Source organism: Papilio machaon, chromosome 10, assembly GCF_912999745.1.
Source record: "Papilio machaon chromosome 10, ilPapMach1.1, whole genome shotgun sequence".
NCBI lineage: Eukaryota > Metazoa > Arthropoda > Insecta > Lepidoptera > Papilionidae > Papilio > Papilio machaon.
In genome coordinates this window covers 6,658,563-6,680,880 of record NC_059995.1, presented here as the reverse complement: position 1 = coordinate 6,680,880, position 22,318 = coordinate 6,658,563, and the positions used below count along the sequence as shown (strand labels likewise).

The window sequence follows — 22,318 nt, the reverse complement described above, 5'->3', positions numbered from 1 at the left end:
TTAAGAAGTATACGTGTTAAAATGAGATTGTTTGGAATTCCAACGATATTTATAGCCGAATATACCATGAATATTTGATAAGCCAATTATATGTAAACTTTGTTAACCGTTTGTCAAATTAGTGTTTGGTAAATCCCCTTACCGACTTTAAGTGCTGTCGTAAGCCTATTCGTAATCAAGTAAATAGAAGAAGAATAACTATGTAAGAGTGAACAGAAGTAATGTAAGAGACATGTGATATCGCACTTACATGTGACAAGCATGAGTATAGCTGTGGCGGTAATATTGCCAGGGCTGCGCTTCCAGCAGCCGACCACTCCTGTCCAGAATGCAATGAAAAGCACGAGGAATGCCACTATGAACAGCGCCACCGTCGACCGCGCCATATGCAACCTGTAATATAACAAAACCAATGAATAATACAAAAACGAATTAGTTTATTTTATAAATTGTTGAGTGTGCCTGCGGTATTAGTGGCCAGTATGCTTTTTTTGATTGTCCTCTATATAGGACAAGGATATTCCGTCAATGTCACTGGTTGTTTTAAAAAAAAAGAAACTTGACTGCCTGACTGCCTGAAACCCTAGGAAAAATATAAATCTAATACTGTTGACAGGCTAAAACCGTTTAGGTTACAGTGTAAATTATATTCTTTGATGTCAGTCAGATAATAAATAATTTCAGTAAAGACTAAATAAAAAGAGCTGCCTAAAACAAACGAATGGAACGTGCTGTGTATAGTAAAGTGGACGTAATATCGAACATTTTTTACTTGACCCACTTGTTTTTATTCGACGTCGCATTGTACCGTTTGAATGCTCATATATCTGCTAGGTGTCAACTTTGCAAATATATGGTTACAACGCTATCTTAGGTCTTTAACTCAATTGTATTGCCACTTTGCTGCTACAAAAGTGCTTAGAATCAAATGACTTTATAACTGTCGTACAATTTTTAATGAATGAAAACAAATGAATAGTTAATTTAAATACCAATACAGGTACTGTCGCTGACATCGAATGAATAAATTCAAGGACACCTCGAACATCAATTTCAGTTTAGACATAGGAAAGGACAAAAACATAAATATTCCATTTGAGCTAGCACGAATATTTGTCACAATCGCCTTATCTTCATAGTCAATTTTGTAAAAATTAAGATAATTTTTTGGTGTACTATACTCCCGATAGGGGGCGCTACACAAGTTTTAATACAAATGTTGTCGTTAACGATACGTAACAATTGTCACAAATATTCGTATTAGGCCCACAGTACTCTGCTAGTTGGACAATTCTTTTTATCATATTATTTCGATAGCTAATTAGTTTGTTAACAAATGTAAAATTTACCTGTTCATGGCGTCGTCAGAGAATCCTTTGGTCTCGTTGTTCTCGTCGGGTATGAAGTAGTCAACATTGCTGCAGTGAGTCTCCACAGGCGACAGATAGATCTCAACTGGAAACAATAAAAACAAACATCTTATTACCAAATTATATCTAACTTAAGTCAAGCTAACTCTTCAAGAAATATTCACTAGCTTAGGTTCGTTTCAGCAACATTCTATTAACGAATGTGTAGTCATTCTTTCTAAAGAAAGATAAAGTTAGTAGCGGACACAAAAAGATTGGCAATGGAGTTGATTCGTAGCGTAACAGATGCAATAAAAATACTACTGTTTCACGTCATTTTATGTAGTCCTGGAAATCCCCGGTCAAATGGACTCCAGTAAGATAAGTATTATATTTTCGATGTATTTAATTTTTCCTTATAGTTTAAAATGGAATATACGTCTTTATGTTGTATTAAAACATATTTAACTCTTGCCTTTTGACAACAGACAAAAATAACACACATTGTTAGTGTAAACGCGACGTATAAATCTATAAAGACATGTTACTCATTTGCAAGTGTTCAATGATCGCAGTCTATGACTCAGTACTTTGGCATTTATATTGATAATATTCCTTAGTCGAAGCGGATCTTACAAATAAATATATAATTAAATTTAATTTTAGAGAAAATCAAAGTCATTGAAACAAATAACCTGAATTTGGGAGCTGCAATATAATTATTCCGTTATAATTTGCTTAGAGAACATATAGAAAGTACTTAATTAATATGGTAATAAAATATATTAAGAAATCGATCTCAAAAAAAGAAATAAAATATTTAACATGGTAAAAAAAATAATTAAAAAATCAACAATAATTAAAAAAAACAAACGTAATTAAAGACATGTTGTTTTTGCTTACGTTCCGTTAGATCACGCAACTAACAATCATGCCTCTATAGAATGATGAAGCTAAATTAAGGGGAGAGGGGCCAGGGGAGGGGATAAAATACCTGCAGATACAACGAACCAGGAAGATTACAGCCCCAGGTAAACTGACTACGCCCGAGTAACTCGGCACATTCTATAAGGGTCAATGTACACGAGATGTTTTTTATTAAAACACACGAACATAACTAACTTGTACTTAGGGTAATGTGTATGCTCCTTATTAAAATGGCATACTATACACACACAATGTTCCAAATGTTCCAACTATATAATTATCTGAGTTTGAGATTATTGAAGTCCTTTGAATAATATATAGAAAATAAGAAGGCTGTCTATTTTATTAGAGATCCGTAAATTTTAATTTACCTTTAAACAAATACTTATGGCAATACTTCATGAATGTGATTCATGTGTCTCAACTCAACTTCATTTGAATTGACTATTGTTTATAGAAATAAAGTAGTGTAAATAATAGCTGATACTTCAACTTTTGTTCTTGTTGAATACTTGTAAACATGACTGATCAATTAACATCTAGCACATCGAATAGAAAAAAAATTATATTGGCTAGTAATATTACTAACTGTACCTCTATGACACTGGGGTTCGGAAAAGTATACAAACAATTATGCATAGCGACAAAAACATAACCCATAGGTGAGTCAATCAGAAAAAAAACTTATATTTTAAGAATTGAATTAATCAAAACTTAAATCTTCCAAATATACTGAATACTAGCTGACGCCCGCGACTCTGTCTGCGTGAAATTAAAAAAACCGTAATAAGTAGCATATGTGTTCTTCCAGACTCTACATCTGTGCCAAATTTTATCAAGATCCATGCAACCGTTCCATAGATACCTTCAAACAAACATCCATCCATTCATCTAAACATCCGCATTTATAATATTAGTAAGATTATTTAGCAGCAACTTGTTGCAATATTAACTAATACACTACTTGACGATTGAAATCCTGCAGTATTTATTTGAGATGTGAACAGAAAAAGCTAAAACTTTTTTTATTACAGACGTGTCCTGTAAAGGTGACGTCACGCGACCGAACACCGAATAGACACAAGGTTGTTAAATTATCAATGTGCGAATGAATATTCAATTATCAGGCGACACACGTATTGTCCGACTTGGCTTGGTATGCGGACCACTCACATTTCTAAATACTAATCGAAAGGCGCGAGATCTGTCACCATAGAACTGTGTCGAGCATTCAGCGATTTGCATACTCGTAACCATTAATAACAATCATATACGTAGAGGTAACAATACTAGTAATTATTACTCTGTGTCTCTTAACACAGACTCTAACTTACGAATTCATAGTTGCATACAGCTATAGGTTAGTAAGTATAAGCAATGGGTTTAATCCGCCCCTGCATCCCTTTACGACCTGCTGTTAGGTAAAATTTGTATTTTATACATCGTCGCTTGAGAAATTGCAAAACACCATTAAGTTTGGATATCACTATACGCCAAATCATATTAATCCGATATTCGCTTTTCTCTAAAGCAATTAGTAGTTTACGTAAGTGACAATTATTCTTCTAAATGTGAAAGTTTTACATTTAAGCACATATGTCCAATATGGAGTCGTCTCGCTATAAACTATTCCTGAATTAAATTTAGGAAAATATTTTTTTTTTATTAAAGATCATTAAATTATTTTTCACGGCTGACCGAAGGCAGACCTACAATATTATTTTAGTTTATTTTGTTTTATAGGAGTACAAATATTTGTGAAAATTCTATTAATATTAATTGATAAAACAAAAGGTTGCAGGAAGATTTATGCGACCGTTTTCACCTAAAATTAAAGTAAATAATGTATTAATACAGGTACCCTACTAGTTTTGTATGAGAATATAAGCTTCCCAGTCATACCAATATTTCATAGCCAAACAAGACGTAGAGAAAGTTGAAACCACGTCCTTGTTCAATGCGCGTTCACAGTAAGTGTTGGTAATATTGTAAGTATTTGTAGTAAGCTTACAAACTTTAGTTTGACCTATACTGAAGCTAGTTTATTTTGCATTTATTATTTAAGAAATAACTATAATAATAAATATAAAAATATACGTGTATGGCTTCCTTAATTTATTTTCCTGAAAAATAATTCCACAGAAATATACAAATTTGCATAAATTTGTTTACCACCAAACTTGCAGCAAAGAGAAATAAACAAAAGAGTCAATAAAGAGAATTCAAATTATCTTTTTCTAGGAAACCAGTCACTTATTAGATAAAAGAATAATTAATAGAGAAATCAATTACTTTAAAACTTGTATTCGTCGAGAACTGCAAAACATACTACTAACATCTAATGACGTATTTAATATTCAAGCTTGAATCTCACTTGCTATCAAGTATTTAATTAGCGCCTTATAACACTTTCATTTGGCAAAGGAAAGTCAACGGTTACTAAGGTCACATGTCAGACTTTTGAGGTTAACTTGAATGCAGTGGTAAAGTTTCAAATATACTCGTCTCTCTCATTTATTATAAAATAAACGGGGAAAGACTATTACTATTTAATGCAACTGCTATTTTACTTATGGACGTTTTAACATAGGCGCTTTGCTATAACAATTTTTTGTTACCACTGTCCAAGCACTTGTATAAAAACATCTCGTCGAGGGACTCGAGGGAGTCCATGAGAGAGAGTCGCGCTTTAAAAAAAATAGAGAACAATATAGTTAAAACAAGTGTAACAACGTAGCATTTCAAGATAAGGTAAATAATTAACTAAAACAATAAAAATAATTCAAGTCATTCAAAATAAAACAAGAATTTGATTATGAGATATTTCTATGTAGTTAAATTAGCACTGTAATGATATTATTATGCTAATGTACTGCAATATAAAAACAAGTTTTTTTTAATTAAAAGATTTTAACAATTGGAAACAAAAAACAAAAGTATACATAATCATAGGTTATAAGAACATACGAATGCAAAAACGACTCGAGTCGAACAAAACGGCCTTCACTTTATGACGAGGCACGAAGACGTTTATTCCATGTTAATTTTAATATTTGCAAAGTTCCTGTTAAAAATAATTTACAAATTAAATACGTAATGTGTAGAGTGAAGAGTGAAATTATCTTATGTTGATGTTAATCATAATATAATAACAAAACTACGAGTATTAATCTATAAAAGAGGCTTAGGATAAAGCACTTGGTAAAACATATATAAGTTTATTTTGTCGACAAATATAGAATGACACTCATTTATGAAAAATATGACTGCTGATAGAGATGTATGGAAAAATAGTACATACTATGAAAACCCTTCAAGGGACCAGAGCTGGTTGATTATTACTCAAAAATGATCTTTAATTGATTTTTCTTATCACAAGAGACAAGAGTCTTATTGTTTTATTTATTTTAGTGAACAATAGTAATATATAGATAGGTTTTAATTTTTTTTTTTGCTATAGACAGTCACGTCTATCAACAAATGAAACACAAATCTTCTTTTACTACGACTATTTTTAAAACGCAATATTTATCTTCACCAAAATTCTAAAACGACTGAGTCGTACAGTAAAATAAAAATATTACGTACAAATGTAACCAGAAGTTCATCAACACAGACGAAAATTTAAATTTCCTTTGCATTTCTATTGTTTTATGCATGTCTGTTATATACTAGATGGTTATATGCATTATTACGCAAAAAGGAAGTCTTAAACTTTGTACATGTTCTTATGCAAAATTGTAATGCCTTACACAATGATAAATTTGTATATTCATATTAAAAACTGTTAATATGCGTTAAACATGATATATTAAGTCAAGGCTCTATGGACCAGTAAATATGAAATAAAATTTATCAATAACACATATACTAATCGTACATACATTCACATATGTATATCCAAGTGTAGATAACAGGAAAGAAAATCTATGATGGCCGCGTCAACGTCTCACTTTTCCCGCCAACCGACCATTGACCGGTCTCACTTTCGCGCCACTTTTCCGCCTTACTCTAAATGGTCCGTCATTCGCGGCTACACTTTCGACATGTGTACGGGATGCGAATTTTTAATAAGGCACATTTTTAATTGATTTCTCGTCGCCAAATTTGGCGACCTTAAATGTTACGATAAAAGTTATCATTCGTTGCTTTCACTATTTCAAGAGGAATTAAATGCTAACCACCTATTCCAAACACAAATAATATTTATACTTATAAACGTTAAATTCCATCTCAGAAACTCGGAACAAGTTAACACTATGTAAGTATTACAAGCTCGAAAGCAATTGGAACGTGATTTCGTGAATGCCGTTGGCAATAGCCACGGAATCTCTTTGAGATCCAACACACGCTTGCATTGATACGTAATCGGGTTAGCGTGTTGCCGCACCGGCCAAACTGCTGATACAGAGACATTAACTTTAAGAGGGCGAATACTATTACAGCCAGTAGCCGTAACATAACATAGTAGCCCTAAATACTAAAGGTATGCCTTTAGTATTTAGATAGGCGTGGAGCCCCTAAGTAAATAATGATGAAGGGGTACTAAATGGTTCCAGACGAAACAAACTTCTATCGGAAAACAGTCTTCTGGCCATTGATGAAGAACTCTTATCAATTATTCCAATGATAAATATAAATCGGTGTTTGATTGTTTTGAGCCCTAGAATAATCTAGGGTTAGCCAAAAAGATCCGTAGCCAGAAAATTTTGAGAGCCGCTGATCTAATATAACTACGATATATAGATGGTACTTAGAAATTTATTTTGTTAAATAATTTTCTCGTGGAGGTAATTTTCTGCAACAGATCATTAAAATAATTACCGATATATCTATTTATAAGACATGTACAATTGCCTTGCGTGCGGTTGTGCACTGAAAGTTTAATGCCGTTGTACGACCGTTGGTAATATAAAAACAATTCTTACTTACTTCTACTGTCCTCACTTGTTGCAAATATACAATTTGAACATAGAACGCCACATTATTCTAATATGATTCCAGTGTATAAATTGGCTGAGTGTCTATGTGTGTTATAGTAATAGTATATAAACATAGCCGGATTCCAGTGTAACAAGACCTACATGCGGAGCGTGCGGTGCTGTGATGAGTTGTTTGAAAACCGGATTAGAACAACCAGGTCGGTATGAAACTGTCAAACTAAAACCAGTATACTAAATGGGACCGTACGGTACAGAGTCATGCCTGTGTATGACGAATTTAGATAGACTCGTTTACAATATTATTATTTAAATGCGAATTCATTATGGCAAAAAAACTTAATTTGTCATAAAATTTCACACTCATACACATACGCACAAACACATTGCACAAATAAGTATCCAGCTATTTAAGACCCAGAATAAGAGAAGGCATTACCTCCAGTAAAATATGTCTCCAACTAGCTCAGGAAGCAATGCCAAACACTAGTAATCTTTTTTTTTTCATAAAAAAAATTAAAGGCGAATTAAGAATAAAATTAGGAAACAATCAAATCCGACATTTGAAAACGCAAGTAGCCTATAGAAATTCAATGAACGGACACTATAAACAAGTGGGACAAACAAAATTTAATGTAAAGGAGCCTCTTCAACCGACTAACATACATCGGGCGTGAGGCATTCCTTCACGTTGTAGGAACGTTACAAAACTGATATTGGCTTAGAGTCGACCGGCGTTTGCGAAACGCGAACGCTCAACGATTGCTTCGTATATTCGTCGGTTTTGTAATAGAAACCTGTCGATTATCCGTCCATGTAATTGCGGTAAAGAGCACCTGGAAGCTCTCTTTATGAGTTAATACATTGTTGGTCAAATATCTTTTGAGAAGAACCAATTCTGATGAATGTAAAGATCACAATAGATATTAAACTATAGAATTGCATCAATTAATTTACTTCCAACCTGAACTATTAATGAACAGTCATACAAAAAATGGAATTCGTTTCGCAGCAACATAGCTATAATAGACTTCGTACAATTAAACACAAATTCTCATAATTATCCACACTATTGCAAGGAATAACTGAAAAACACTGGCAAACAAATAGCTCATAAAAATCCTCAATACACCACATACGTTTAATACTCGTGTATTAACATTCACAAAGATAAGACATGGTGATTAAGTTGTTATTAACATCGCAAGGTTGAATCCTCACAATGGAACATTTCAAGGATACTACGATCGGTTTATTGCGCTATAAAATACATGTTAAGATCTCTTAGTGCGTAAATATTGACACAGATACCAAACTACGGACGTAAAACACAAACAATCTAATAATGAATAAGTAGAATACATGTACTAACAAAAGACAAGATTTCGATGACGTCAGAGCGGCATGAATCTAATGAAACGAAAGACAGGACTACAGTCTATAACGCTATTGTTAGGACAAGAGTGCATACAATGGCATGGTCGTCCTGTTCTACGGTGAATCTTAGGCCTTGTTCAAACCGAAGCTTGGTAATCACTGATTGCGTGTTATGCTTTAGTCCTTTTACAAAGACTGACAGCATCTACAACTGATTAATGCAACGATGAGCAAGCGACTGATTATCTTTAAATCTATTATATCATTGGACGGTGAAAATAATAGCCGTGATGTCATCGCAATCTTCACAACGGACATATGAATAAGACAAATGTACATCGTCATACAAATATCGCAATAAGAGTGAGGCGAAACAGGAAACCTTTAATTGCAACTGTTGCTCGTTACTTCTTCGAAATCAATGAAATTGAATACACTACCAATATAGGAACATATTACGAACTCTAATTCTTAAATCAACAGTAAGTGCCCAGTTAACTAAATCTTATCAAGACGTCATTTATCAATCGACTTAGAAATTACGATAAATATTATAAATACGAGTACTACTGAAGCTTTAATGAGACCTAGGTTCGAATACGTCAACTGCACCTTTAGGAGATTTATAACGAGACCAGCTGTCGCCCGCAACTCCGTGCACACGGAATTTAAAAAAAAAACTTAATTAGTAGCCTATGTTTTCTTCCAAACTGTGTACTACATCTATACAAAATTTCATCGAAATCCATGAAATCGTTATGGAGATATCCTCAAATAAACATCCATCCATCCATCTACTCGTAAACATCCGCATTTATAATAGTAGTAAGATTGATAAAATTATAAGTATTGTATTATTATTTTTTTTATATTGAAAAAGTTAGCGCTTGACCACGATCTCACCCGACGATATGTATGACGATATATTCACTCTACTCTTGAAGGACTCCACATCGTACTTGGACGGAAAAACTGACGCCGGCAACTTATTCCAATCTTTAGCAGTACGCACAAGGAACGATGGTTCAAACTTTTTCGTTCGAACGCACGGCACGTCAACTACATAAGGATGGATTCCAGCCGTATATCTGAATGTCCGATGGTAAAATGGTTTTAAATTAGTTGATCGTTCATTGTAGTAACAAGGATGCACCAGAATCAGTGACAAGTGGGTAATTGCATTTTGGCTAAAACGATAGTTGGGGATCATTTTGAAACATGTTCTTCATTACGTGTAGATATGAAACGTAAATATTTTTTAAAACATCCAAATAAATTACGTCCCAGCTAACTGAGGCCAGTACTCCGTATAGAATACAATACAATTACGATTGATTATTGACAATTTTACTGAGAGATGGAACAAAGGAGGTAGCCGTGTGACGTCATTTCCTCACAACACATCAATGACATAAACGGTTACAGCATTCGCAACATTTTCTGTGTTCAGACAAAATAATCAACGAAGAGTAACATTTAACTGTATAATTATGCGCAATGTCAGTTGAAGTTCAGTTCCCTGTATACAACCTTTAAATAATCTATAAGGTAATTTTAAGAAGGGTTAGGAATTAAAAGAAGGAGGCAATTAGTTTGTAAGTGTAAGATTGTGAAAACAGGCAACATTACGAAATATTATATATGGTACATTTGGCATATTATATTTTATTCATTAACATTACCTATGTGAAAAGGAACAAATCTAGAACATTCCGCGGCCTCGCAACTACACCTGCATTATCCGATTGGTATGCCGTATTGTTGCTATAAATTGCATATAAATACAATTCTCTCAGCACAAAACAACAACTAGCTTTGTTCGAAATGATTCGTTCATAAATATGTATGTGAAACATTAGATTCTGACGGGTGATTAACCATTGGTTTCTAAGATCAAAATCTCTGTTTAAAACAAATCCTCACATCATATGGAGGAGATTTAAAAAATAAAAAGATGACTGGTACTAAATGATGTATGTCTGCCTAATCATTTTTTTATGATCATCATGAAATGAGTAAATAATGAAATGTCAATTCAATAACCAGAATAACGGTTGCTGTGAAAGTGTGAAGTGAGTGTAGAGTATGTCTATTAAATTGCTGTCTTCGTGGACCAGACCTATCTGGATTTAGTTGTGTAATTGTTAATTCTCAGAATATTACATGTACTTATGTAAAATATTCCACGAAGACAGCAATTTAATAGACATACGGTCACTCGCTGAGTAACTTTCACGGATCGATTGTAAAATGTCTCAATAAAGATAATATTCCGGTTATTTACAAAAAAATGCAGTTAGCCACACCTCATATTGCCTACTCACAAACCACTATCATATAGATTAACTAAAATAAAAGCTCAGACGCATTTTTTGTTTTGTTATAACTTTTTTTAAACTACATACCTTTAAATGGATCTACGAGTATAGTCCTTACTAATATTATAAATGCGAAAGTAACTCTGTCTATTGCGCTTTCACGCCATAACTACAGAACCAAATTTTATGAAATTTGGTACACAAATATTCTGGAGCTTGAGAGAGAACACATGCTACTTTTTAATGCGAAAAAAGGGGGATGAAAAGTTGTATGGAAGTATTGTAATTTTTAGAGCTAGTTTGAAACTTATTTTTTAGGCTGTTGATTCGATATAAATAAATATGACATTCAAAGTATGCAAAAGTTTTACCCTTAAGGGTTTAAGATAATAATAGGAAAAAGCTACTCAAACACGCTATTACACGAGGACAAAGTCACGCGTACAGATAGTACAATGTAACCATATCACTCTAGGTAAATTTTATACGTTGTCAATTAAAGTTAAGTCAATGTCAATAATTAAGCTTTTTAACATTGCGCAATTAGTAAAAAGTTGGTCTTTAGATTAAAAACATTTTACTATAATACCTACCTAATTTTAATTTATGACTGCATCTAAAAAACATATAAATGTGTTTGCAAATTATTTTCACACGGTTTGACTTCGTTAATTACTAAGTCATCAGTTATCCATGTGCTAAGGTAAACAAAGAATCGTATACCTCCGGTTTTATGCAATATCCAGTAACTTTTGTCTAGCTTATGAATGTGCTTAGTAACATGAGAACATAAAAGACACGGCTTGCATTTCTAAACCTTAATAACATCTAACATGAATTAGGTTGTAATATATTTTACTGAAAAAAAAAAAAAAAAAAATAACCTTGTCTACAGATTTGATTTGATTGTAGAATTAAAATTTTCATGATTACTAAGTTATATTGCAATTCTATAAATTTTATTATTTTATTAATCATCAAACTTCTAAGCCTTTCGACATCATAACCTTTGTGTTTACGTATTCTGAATTAAAAAAAAAACGCAGTAAGAGCACATCATTTAACAGATAAAGATTCACATGATGTTGTCACACGGGTTGGAGACCGGTCGTGCTTAGTGGAACGGCGATTTCACCTGCAGAAGCGCCATCGATGCTAAATATCGCCACACTTAATCGAGAAAGTAACGCGGACCGAATGATTTGTAATCGAGAATCGTGTCCGGTGGAATCGATGTATGATCGATGGTAATTGCACCGCTCTAGTTTTTGTGATAGCCATTCCTGTCTCACTCAAACAAGTTGACAGATGACTCATTTTTGAATAATTAAACAATATTTATCAGCTGATATATCTGTCACTTGGTTAAAATTGGACGATATAGAAGTGGTTAATACATGATGATGTAATCCCGGCCACGGCGACTGTCTTCAGCTCCGGTTTTGACGTTGGTGTGCTCGCATGTGGCTTATGTAGCCAATTTTGTTTGCGAAAATCTTCGCACATTGCGGACATGAGAGCACACCGTTCACGTATGTAAGTTCAAAAGTGTAATTGCAAAGGCAAAGTCTGAACACGTGGCCAGCATTGGTGAGAGGCTAGTGCGCCTTCCATCCGGAACTCGCGCATTTTGGTCTCTCGCCAAGGCTGTCCAAGGAAATTTCTGTCGCCCATCACTACCATCTTTGCGCAGGGAGGACGACTCATTGGCCCATACTGCAAAAGAGAAAGCCGATCTTCTGGTATCCCTCTTTGCATCAAACTCGACACTGGATGATAAAGGTAACTCGCCGTCGAAAATCCTGCGCGTTGAGACCTCTATGTCGGATATCCAGTTCATCCAGAGATCAGTGCGTAAAGCGCTGCTATCTCTGGATGTCAACAAGTCGAGTGGGCCTGACGGTATTCCTCCTGTTGTGCTAAGGACATGTGCTCCTGAGTTGGCACCGGTCTTAACGCGTCTTTTCCGGTACTCCTACTCCTTAGGCGTTGTCCCGAAATGCTGGAAGACTGCCCTAATTCACCCGATCCCTAAAAAAGGCGACAGCTCGGATCCAGCGAACTACCGGCCCATTGCCTTAACCCCTTTGTTCTCCAAGATAATGGAGTCTAGCATTAATTGCCAGCTTATGAGGTACCTAGAGGAGCACCAGCTCATAAGCGATCGCCAGTACGGTTTCCGTCAACGTCGCTCTGCTGGTGATCTTTTAGCGTACCTCACTCACAGATGGGCTGAAGCCATTGAGAACAAAGGGGAGGCCCTAGCGGTCAGCTTGGACGTAGCGAAGGCCTTCGATCGGGTGTGGCATAAAGGGCTTCTTTCGAAGCTTTCTTCCTATGGGCTTCCCGAGAGACTATTGGCCTGGATTGCCAGCTTTTTGGAGGGTCGGAGCATCAGAGTCGTTGTAGACGGTGCATGCTCAGACCCTAAACCAATTAATGCTGGCGTCCCACAGGGCTGTGTACTGTCGCCCACTCTCTTTCTTCTGCATATCAATGACTTGTTACATCATAGTAACGTCCATTGTTATGCAGACGATAGTACGGGCGACGCTTTGTACACGGCCCGAGCTAATGTTTCTCGGGATAGCGTCATCGAGTACCGGAATAAACTTGTGTCCGAACTGGAGACCCTTCTGGGTAATATCTCTGATTGGGGGCGACAAAACCTTGTCGAATTCAACCCCAAAAAGACACAAGTTTGCGCGTTTTCCGCCAAAAAAGAACCCTTTGTCGTCAACGTTAACTTTGAGAACACTCCCCTGGTTGCCTCAGCCAGCATTGGTATCCTCGGCGTTGACATATCGAGTGACGTCCAATTCCGTGGTCATCTGGAAGGGAAGGCCAAGCTGGCCTCTAAGAAGCTTGGTGTCCTAGGGAGAGCGAAGCAGTATTTCACGCCAGCCCACCGCTTACAGTTATACAAAGCGCAGGTTCGGCCACATATGGAATACTGCTCGCATCTCTGGGCTGGAGCTCCTAAATACCAGCTTCTTCCTTTTGACCGCGTGCAACGACGTGCCACTCGAATAGTCAATGACCGGGGTCTTACCGACTGGCTTGACTCACTGGCTTTGCGAAGGGATGTCAGTTCCCTTTGTATCTTTTACCGCCTTTACCACGGGGAGTGTTCCGAAGAATTGTTTGGAACCATACCTGCCGCCGAGTTCCGTCATCGCACGAGTCGACAGAGCGCCAAATTTCATCGCTACCATCTCGATGGGTGGCATTCCACAACGACGAGGTTTTCACGAAACTTTCTACCTCGCACAGCCGCGTTGTGGAATACTCTGTCCTCGGCGGTATTTCCAAACAGTTACGACTTAGGGACCTTCAAGAAGAGAGCGTATACCTTCCTTAAAGGCCGGCAACGCATCTGCGATTCTTCTGGCGTTGCGGATGTCCATGGGCGTCGGATCAAATAATTCTCGGTCCGTTGCTCGTTTGCCCCCTTCTCCTATAAAAAAAAAAAAAAAAAAAAAAAAACGTAATTATAGCTGATAGCCGCAGGTGGTCGGGCTTTCAGCTCGTCGCGTCTGGCATCTAGCTCAAGGAGCCGCCGGTTGGTTAATACAAAAGCTATTGTTAAAAGAATTAGGCCATTAAGATGTCCATGTTCATTAGAATGCTTTTGGACAGATTGTAGTTATACATAGACTATGGATACTTATGTAAATAATAATGATGGTAATATATTAACATTATCTAATACAATGAAGTTAAAAATAAATACCACAGATTTGATTTACAAATGTTCTTGCATGATTCACAGTCATTAAATGGTGCGAGACAACAAGCACTTAATCCAGTATTGCCCAACATGTATTGCATTGCCATCCAGTAACAATGTGGATTTCACACACAAACGCACACATACGTACACATACGCAGCATACATACACACACACTTGTATCGACAGGCAGTTTTGACAGTTTAATTCATTAATTTGACATTACGAAAGCAATTTAAAGAAGCCGACACTGCACAAAGTTACTAAAGTCAAGCACGTAATGACTACAAATTGCGTGGCTTAATATTCGCCACAAGGCTTTATAAGTTAATAATTTCTACATGTTATTCTGACATTGGTAAATAGAATTAGTTCCTTATGCTTCAAGTATAATGTTTATTTACATTTTGCCTGATATAATGTTACATGAACATTTAAAATTATTAAATAGACCTTTGCTCTGGCTTAGATGAAAAATAATTCTGTGAGTCTAGCATGAATATTTGTGTCATCCGCCTTCGTATCGTAAACGTTAATGATGTCAAAATTAGTATGAGATTTTTGGTGTACTATTTAAGGCGCTGCACAAATTTTGTCGAGGACGATACGACGGCGACTCACAAATATTCATACTAAAGTTTAGTATTACTATTAAAAACATGTTACGAAATCCCTACAACTTTTTTAATGTCTTTCAATCAATGATATTAAAGACTAGACAACCGCTAAGAAGTTAGTTAAAGATATCATTATTATGGCATATAAAAATACTTTGAATATTCGTAGATTTCAAGGTTAGGTACATAAAATTACCACTATTATATTCTTATTTTACTGATAATTTGTCCAAATTGATAAGTTAGCTTTAGATACTATACGAGAACTAACCTTTTCGACTTAAAACTTAAATGTACAAAAACCATGATGGTATTTGACAAAGTAGGTTAATTAATATCTAACAAAAACTGGTTGCTGTTTATCGTTAGGTTAAATTTCGTAAAAAATACTGCTACGTGAGGTATCAAAATTTACTTTAGCATTGTTTTTCAGGATTGCGTAAATAATATAATAAATTAAAATATAAAGCAAAATTAAAAGTAGGCATGTTTTATTTAAGCCATGTGTAATCCGGAATAAATCTTGTAAAATCATAGTATGTATTCAAATTTTTGTGAGCCTTTAAAAACATTTGATTAAATTTATTTATTTTTTTGTCTACATTTGTGTAATACAAGGTCTAATTGTTTCTTATTTATTATAATAATATTGTTGATGAAAATTATCATGACAATAGTCATTTGGAGGTCAGGGCTGTGACCTCAGTTTAACAAAATCTGTAGGTGACAACCTCTAAACGAATAAATTGATACTCTTTGTCACTTTTTAAGATTTGTCAATGGTTTTTCCGTTCCTTAGGTCACTTATATATAGCGAATCTAGAAAAACTGCACATGCGTTGCTGGCCTTTAAGAAAGAAATAAGCTCGCTTCTTGAAAGTTAAGAATAAAAAGTAAGTTAGATAAGTAAAAATATATGGAGGTCGTTCGTTAGGTTAGTCATTAGTAAGATCGGATATATCCTATTAAGGTTTCTTGTTAATTAAATTATAAGGAAATACACTCTAACGTTAATCGACTACTGTGAAATTGATAATTAAACTGTGACAAGGCAAACTTAAAACAATTAGCGGCAATGCCGATACCATACGACCTAGACATTATTTTGTATATAGTATTATATTGAGGTAAATAAATGAAAACATCAAAGCACAAAATAAACAAACATACCACAACTGAAATTAAAATTTACTAATAGCTGTGGCTGTTGAAATTAAGTTGGTGAGATGTAATTATATTGAAGGTGAGTGTCAAACAATGAGCGATGACGGTGTCTGATGTCTTCTATAATATGATAAGGAAGTCTGAAGGCAAATGCTGGGTCAATATTTGCATAGCCATTTATTATCGTGTCCGAACGTGACATATCCATATGTACCATCAAACCTTGACAACTCATAAAGAATTCATCACGTTTCTATTTATACATACATTGTAGAACTATATGTGCACATGTATAAAATATGATCTGATTTAGATCTGCCGTTAATCGAAACGCCCCAATTTTAATATGAAACTGGCGTGAATTTAGTTTGTTCCATTGAACAATTTGCATCACGAAACTGACACTAACGTTTGCAAACTGGGTTCAATTCGTTTTTATGTAATTCTAGGTAAACATTAAACGATTAAGTCTCAGCATTCCCGATTATTTGAACGTCACACAACGATAAATGTGTTCTATACTAAATAGCGAATTTAAGTACCTCACAAGTCTACAGGAAAAGGAAATGTAGCGCATGCCTAGACGTTCTATCAGCATTGACAATTCATATCCAAATTATGGTAACCAATGTAAGCCACTTACGAGGCATGAAAACAAATTAAAAACTCATTGAAACTCAATTAACTTTCCACTATTCAATGTATGGTAATATGAAAAGGACATGGTTAACATTGAAGCTTGAATTTTCAATAAGGAATTTAAACCTTAAGTCATAGACATCTAGGCTTAAATTACAAGGAATTCATCGACTGCGAGATTTAAATACCTGCCCTGAAGATAATGTAGAGTATAATGAGAGTGTACTTCACCTATTGATGATGTGTAATTTTCTACGCTCAGAAATAGACAACGGCTCTTTAGAATCGCTTACTCTGTGTGTACCTTTCACACCGGTTTGCAGTGAAACTATAGCCGTCTCATATACGAAACGAAAAATCTTTAAAAAAATGAAAGTGCCACTAACGGAATGTTAATTAGAAACGTTAATGCATTTGACTTCCGTATTTTGATACGAATTTTAAACTTCTTGTGCTTCTTAAACTATTTGTTGAATAATCTAAATATTATAGAATAATACCTAAAATGTACATATAGATTCAAGGCACATACAATATTAGATCCGTTAAATTATGGTAGTTCGTCTTTTCCAAATATAAATTTAAACAAATATGTATAAAGTATCAAATAGGGAAAATACCACTAAGAACCACTGTTACAAATACAGTTCATATTTTATCCACTAAGCTATACTGTTAAGCATGCAGTACATCTGCCTTACGAAAACCAACTATACACGCCTAAAAATAAAGCTTAAATTTGCAATGATGTGTATAAAGCAAACGTTATTATACGCTCCAATAGCTTGAGTAATTACCATGCATCTTAATAATTAGAATAAACACTATGGTTTTCGTGTTATTGTAAAGCCATTGGTTAATTAGAACGATGATTAGTAATTCTTGTTAACATCTGAATTTCAATATTGTTATTTCCTTATATTATCACGTATTGGTTACATGCTAGTTAGGTTTAGTTAATTTTTTATTACATTAATTAGAGAGTTAAATATCTCGGGAATTTATAAAAAACAGTGGTGATGGTTGATAACCAAGTCGAAAATTCACAACAAATACACTCGATAAAATAGCGAGCCACATGGAACCAAAATAAAAAAGAGCTCACAAAAAAATCACTTAGGACTTAAAGCCGCACTACACGGATAACTTCAAAAAGTTAACAGAAGTAGCATTGTCACCATTAAAAAATGCTGCCGATAGCATTCCGACTGCTTGAAGTCATCCGCGTACGTCAGACTTTATTACAATCGGGAACTAACCTGTAGGCGGTCTCTCCTTAGGGTAGCAGACTCGGAAAAGGCCCCGGGTACGCGTGTAGAAGTAATACTTGTTGTTGAGACTTTCCAGTATCGCCTGAGAGTTGTCCGTGTTACTCGTCACGTACGACTGAAATAAAACATAAACACGTCAGCAATTCTAGAAGAAACATTAATCCTATCATAGATAAAGTGTTTTTAAAAATTTTTTTTTTTTGAAGATTACATTAATTTGATTTGATTTTGGTATTCTGGAACAGTACTGTCTGAAGTTTATAAAATATGAACGGTAATAATAATAATAAAACCATAAAAACCATAACCATTAAAATGCGCTTTAAAAATACTGGAGCTTGTTAAAAATCTGAAAAACCAAAATTTTACCGAACCCTATCTAATCGTTACCCTTACAACGAAGTTGGGTCTACGAAGGATAATTATAAAACCGGTTTAGTTCCGGCATTCCTGCCTCGACCGAATATAATCGATTATTGAAACCGACTCGGAAAGGATAACTCTACAAAATTTGATTTAAAAATATTTATCCCTACCGTGAGTTTCCACTGCATAAACAGATTGTTGCTTCTCTTACTCTCTCAAAATAGGTAAGAGGACTTTTTTTATAGATTTTTTAGTAGCGTTAAACTGTGTTTAAAAGAAAAGCATTGGTTTATATCAAAAGTCAGCAATGAAAGCAAAATATAACTTTAATTTAGATTCTATTTAACATTTTGTATTTGCTTTGCATTAAAATGTCACAATAGGTGCCAGCCATAGATTGTGTGCGGACATATCGTATTGCAAACAGTTGCAAAATAGTCTGTAGTCAAGTTCACTCACAACTATTTGGGTTAAAGCCAGTCTAAAGCGAAGGCGTAAGGTATGGCGACTGGAACGTGAAATATTACTATTGCCTTCATCAAAATGAGCTTATATTTCGGTATAACAGCGGAAATATTTAGTAGTGAAGTGCCGTTGCGTTTGGTCCTTGATAAAGTGAATGTTAGAATGCATCCGGTCAAACGAAGGTTTATCAGTTCACATCCGATAAAATATAAACAGAAATTTATAAAAACCTGTATAAATCTTTTTATGTTAATTTTCCTACACAGCTGTATTTACTGAAGTCTACATCAGTGAATATACAAATATTGCTGGTTTTTAATACATTACTTATCAGAATTATCCGATAATAAATATATTTTATTTGTTGACAACAAATAAATTGCTTAGCAAAAATCAACTTTATTTTAGCCGTGTTCTTTACGTGGAAAAGAAAGTACAGTGTAAGGAAAGTACATTACGTTGAATAAATTATTTGCTTTCTATACACACGTAATTTGATATAGGTATTACTCATATCATAAGTTATGTTTTGTAACAAGCAAACAGCGACACCTGTTGTATGAATGTGGAAGTGAACCAAGAGGTATGTGGAATCAGGATGTAAAGTAATACATATTTACCCTTTTACGTGTTTTGACGTATTTATAAAACGTAGCTTCGTAAAAGAGATAAAACAACTTACAACTGATAATCCAATTACAAAGTGATCATCATTATATTTACACATTTAAAGATGTCTTAGGAATACACAGAAACAGACGTGAACTGTATTTCAATTCTCAAAATTAAAAGCAAGGCAAAAAAATATTGTAAGGTTTTTTTTTAAATATCATAGTAGCAGATTTTGTTTAATTGACAAATATTTCTTGTACCATTCTCTAAGCTGGAGGCTTTTACTAGGATATGGTTTACCACAATAGACAAATGAAGGGATTCGAACTCTCGACCACGTGTTAAAAAACTCGTACCTTTAACCATAAGACTATTGGCTATATTGACTCATACGTATTTCATATGTATAAAGCAATAAATAATATTCTTGAAACATCCGTTTTCCGTCTCATCGCATTTTAATTATTTCATACATATGCGCATTTATGAGTGCAGTGAACACAGGAAAATTAACTGACGTGAATAAAGTACAGTAATTAAAAATCAATTCAATACAATTGCTATATGATAAAAAGTATATTAGATAAATTAGAGCACCGAGTAATCATGAGAGTGTAGTTTTTTTAATAATTACACAGATGTAGAACGAAAATTGCATATACAAATACTGTAATGTTGCCGTCACGTGTCCTATGGTAACATTAAATCAATAAAAGTCCAGACATCTCTCTTTCCCATTTTTTAAAATTAAAATCTTTCAAAGATACGTCATTTTTACTATCATTGAAATGTTATTTACATCTATGAAATTCAAATCCATTTGATAAATCATACATGCCAAGCAAACAAGTCTGATCATAACATAGTTGGAGTTGTGTACAGCGTAATGGTTGATATTCACGACCAATGACACACGATCTAAGATCGTGTTAGTGACGGTCCAACAAACCGGTTGCAGTGATGACTGACGGTTGGGGAGGGGTGGGAGGGGGTCGACGTGCCTAGGACTGGAATGGAAGGGACAAAGAATAGGTTGACCAGATGTTACTTACGTTTAAAAAATATTTTAAATTCATACGCAAGGTATATAATAAGACTTAATCTTTTTATTTATTTCATTTCTTTTATTCATTAAGGTATTCCTATAACATATTCATATGGTTATTTGGTCAAATTATTTGCTCGAATCCATCATTATTGGATTGAATGGAATTATTAATGCAGGGTGTACTTATGTGTTTAAAAGTTCTATAAAAATAGAAACGTAGTTACACCCTAACCACACTTGTGTCTCTCAGAAGCAACTATGGCATAAGTGACTTATCTTAAAAGGCATCTGTGAGTGATACTATGCAGCTTTCAGTAAGCATTAGAAAAAACAGGAAACATGCAAAAGAATCAAGAGGTTTTTTCATCATCCTTCATTTTTCACGTTATTTATTTTGTTTTATCTGTCTATAATTATTTGTGTTTACGTCATCAAAAATGTATTAAATTAAATATTAGTCTTAGACTAAATCTTTGTTCCAATCCATAAAGTTCACTCTCATTTTCCAGTTCATTCGTGAATATTGCACAGAGCACTAAGTAAAAACAATTTGACATACTTTAATAATAAGCGAACAGGCAAAAATTTAGAACTGTCACACTTAGATGGAGCAATCGATAGTTTTTATAGAGAGACGCAATGAGTTTAATCGAATTCCCACGAGAGATTTACGTAAATAGAACGCGTTTAATTATATTTTGTATCGTAACGTAAGATAATAAAATCCCTTAAAAAAACAACAGCAATCCGAGTGATCAAGCAACGAAGCGAGACGTTCTTTCAACTCGAGTTCATCGATCGTCGTTTTTCTCGTGTTAACTATCGACTTGCAGTAATCGATGAGAAAGTCAAAGAAAGTCGCGAGCACTCATTACAAATTAAAACTTAACATACACGGGGAATCGATATCACGAGAAAAATATCAGAGTCAGTATCTTTATTGATATATCCAGTAACGGCGTAAGGGTGTGGGACGCGGTTGGGCGATCGCCTTGGCCGCTCACGTAACCCTGTAAACCCTGCCGCCAAAGGCATAGTAAAAAGGGGCGCCATAGAAATCTCGCGTAGGGTGCTGGTTGCGCTGCAACCGGCACTGGACTTCTAAACATAATGACGCGTCAGCTAAAGGATCTAATAGTAATTTCGATCACCATAACAACCAACATATTAAACGGCATTAACATAACTTACGGCCAGTAAAAGTAAGTAAAGAATTCTAGAAGAATACTTCAGAATCTATGAATTCTTGAGCTAAAACCTGACCACAATCTCACCTTTCAAATCCATTCTAAACTATCCACATAATCACGAAATAACAATATAATTATAAACAGCTTTAACGACACCTTTTCACTGATGGGGTGTCTAGAAGCAAACAAGTTAATTAAGTATTCGGTCAGTGTCGACACACATCCCACGGCCGACTGTCATTATGTCTACTTGCTCATTGTCTAACAACTTTCGCTATGAGCTTACTTTGCTACTATTTTCTAT

At 34.6% G+C, this 22,318-nt stretch overlaps 1 protein-coding gene across 2 annotated transcripts in view; it reads right to left on the bottom strand.

The window, feature by feature from the left end:
• LOC106718214 overlaps positions 1-22,318 on the bottom strand; it is a 33,462-nt gene that overhangs the window by 2,851 nt on the left and 8,293 nt on the right. For both annotated transcript variants that reach the window (XM_014512243.2, XM_014512242.2), the window contains exons 2-4: positions 18,322-18,448; positions 1,350-1,455; positions 251-393 (exon numbers count right to left, since the gene is read on the bottom strand). In XM_014512243.2, the coding sequence (XP_014367729.1) occupies positions 251-393; positions 1,350-1,455; positions 18,322-18,448 (376 nt within the window). The remainder of the gene's footprint in view (positions 1-250; positions 394-1,349; positions 1,456-18,321; positions 18,449-22,318) is intronic.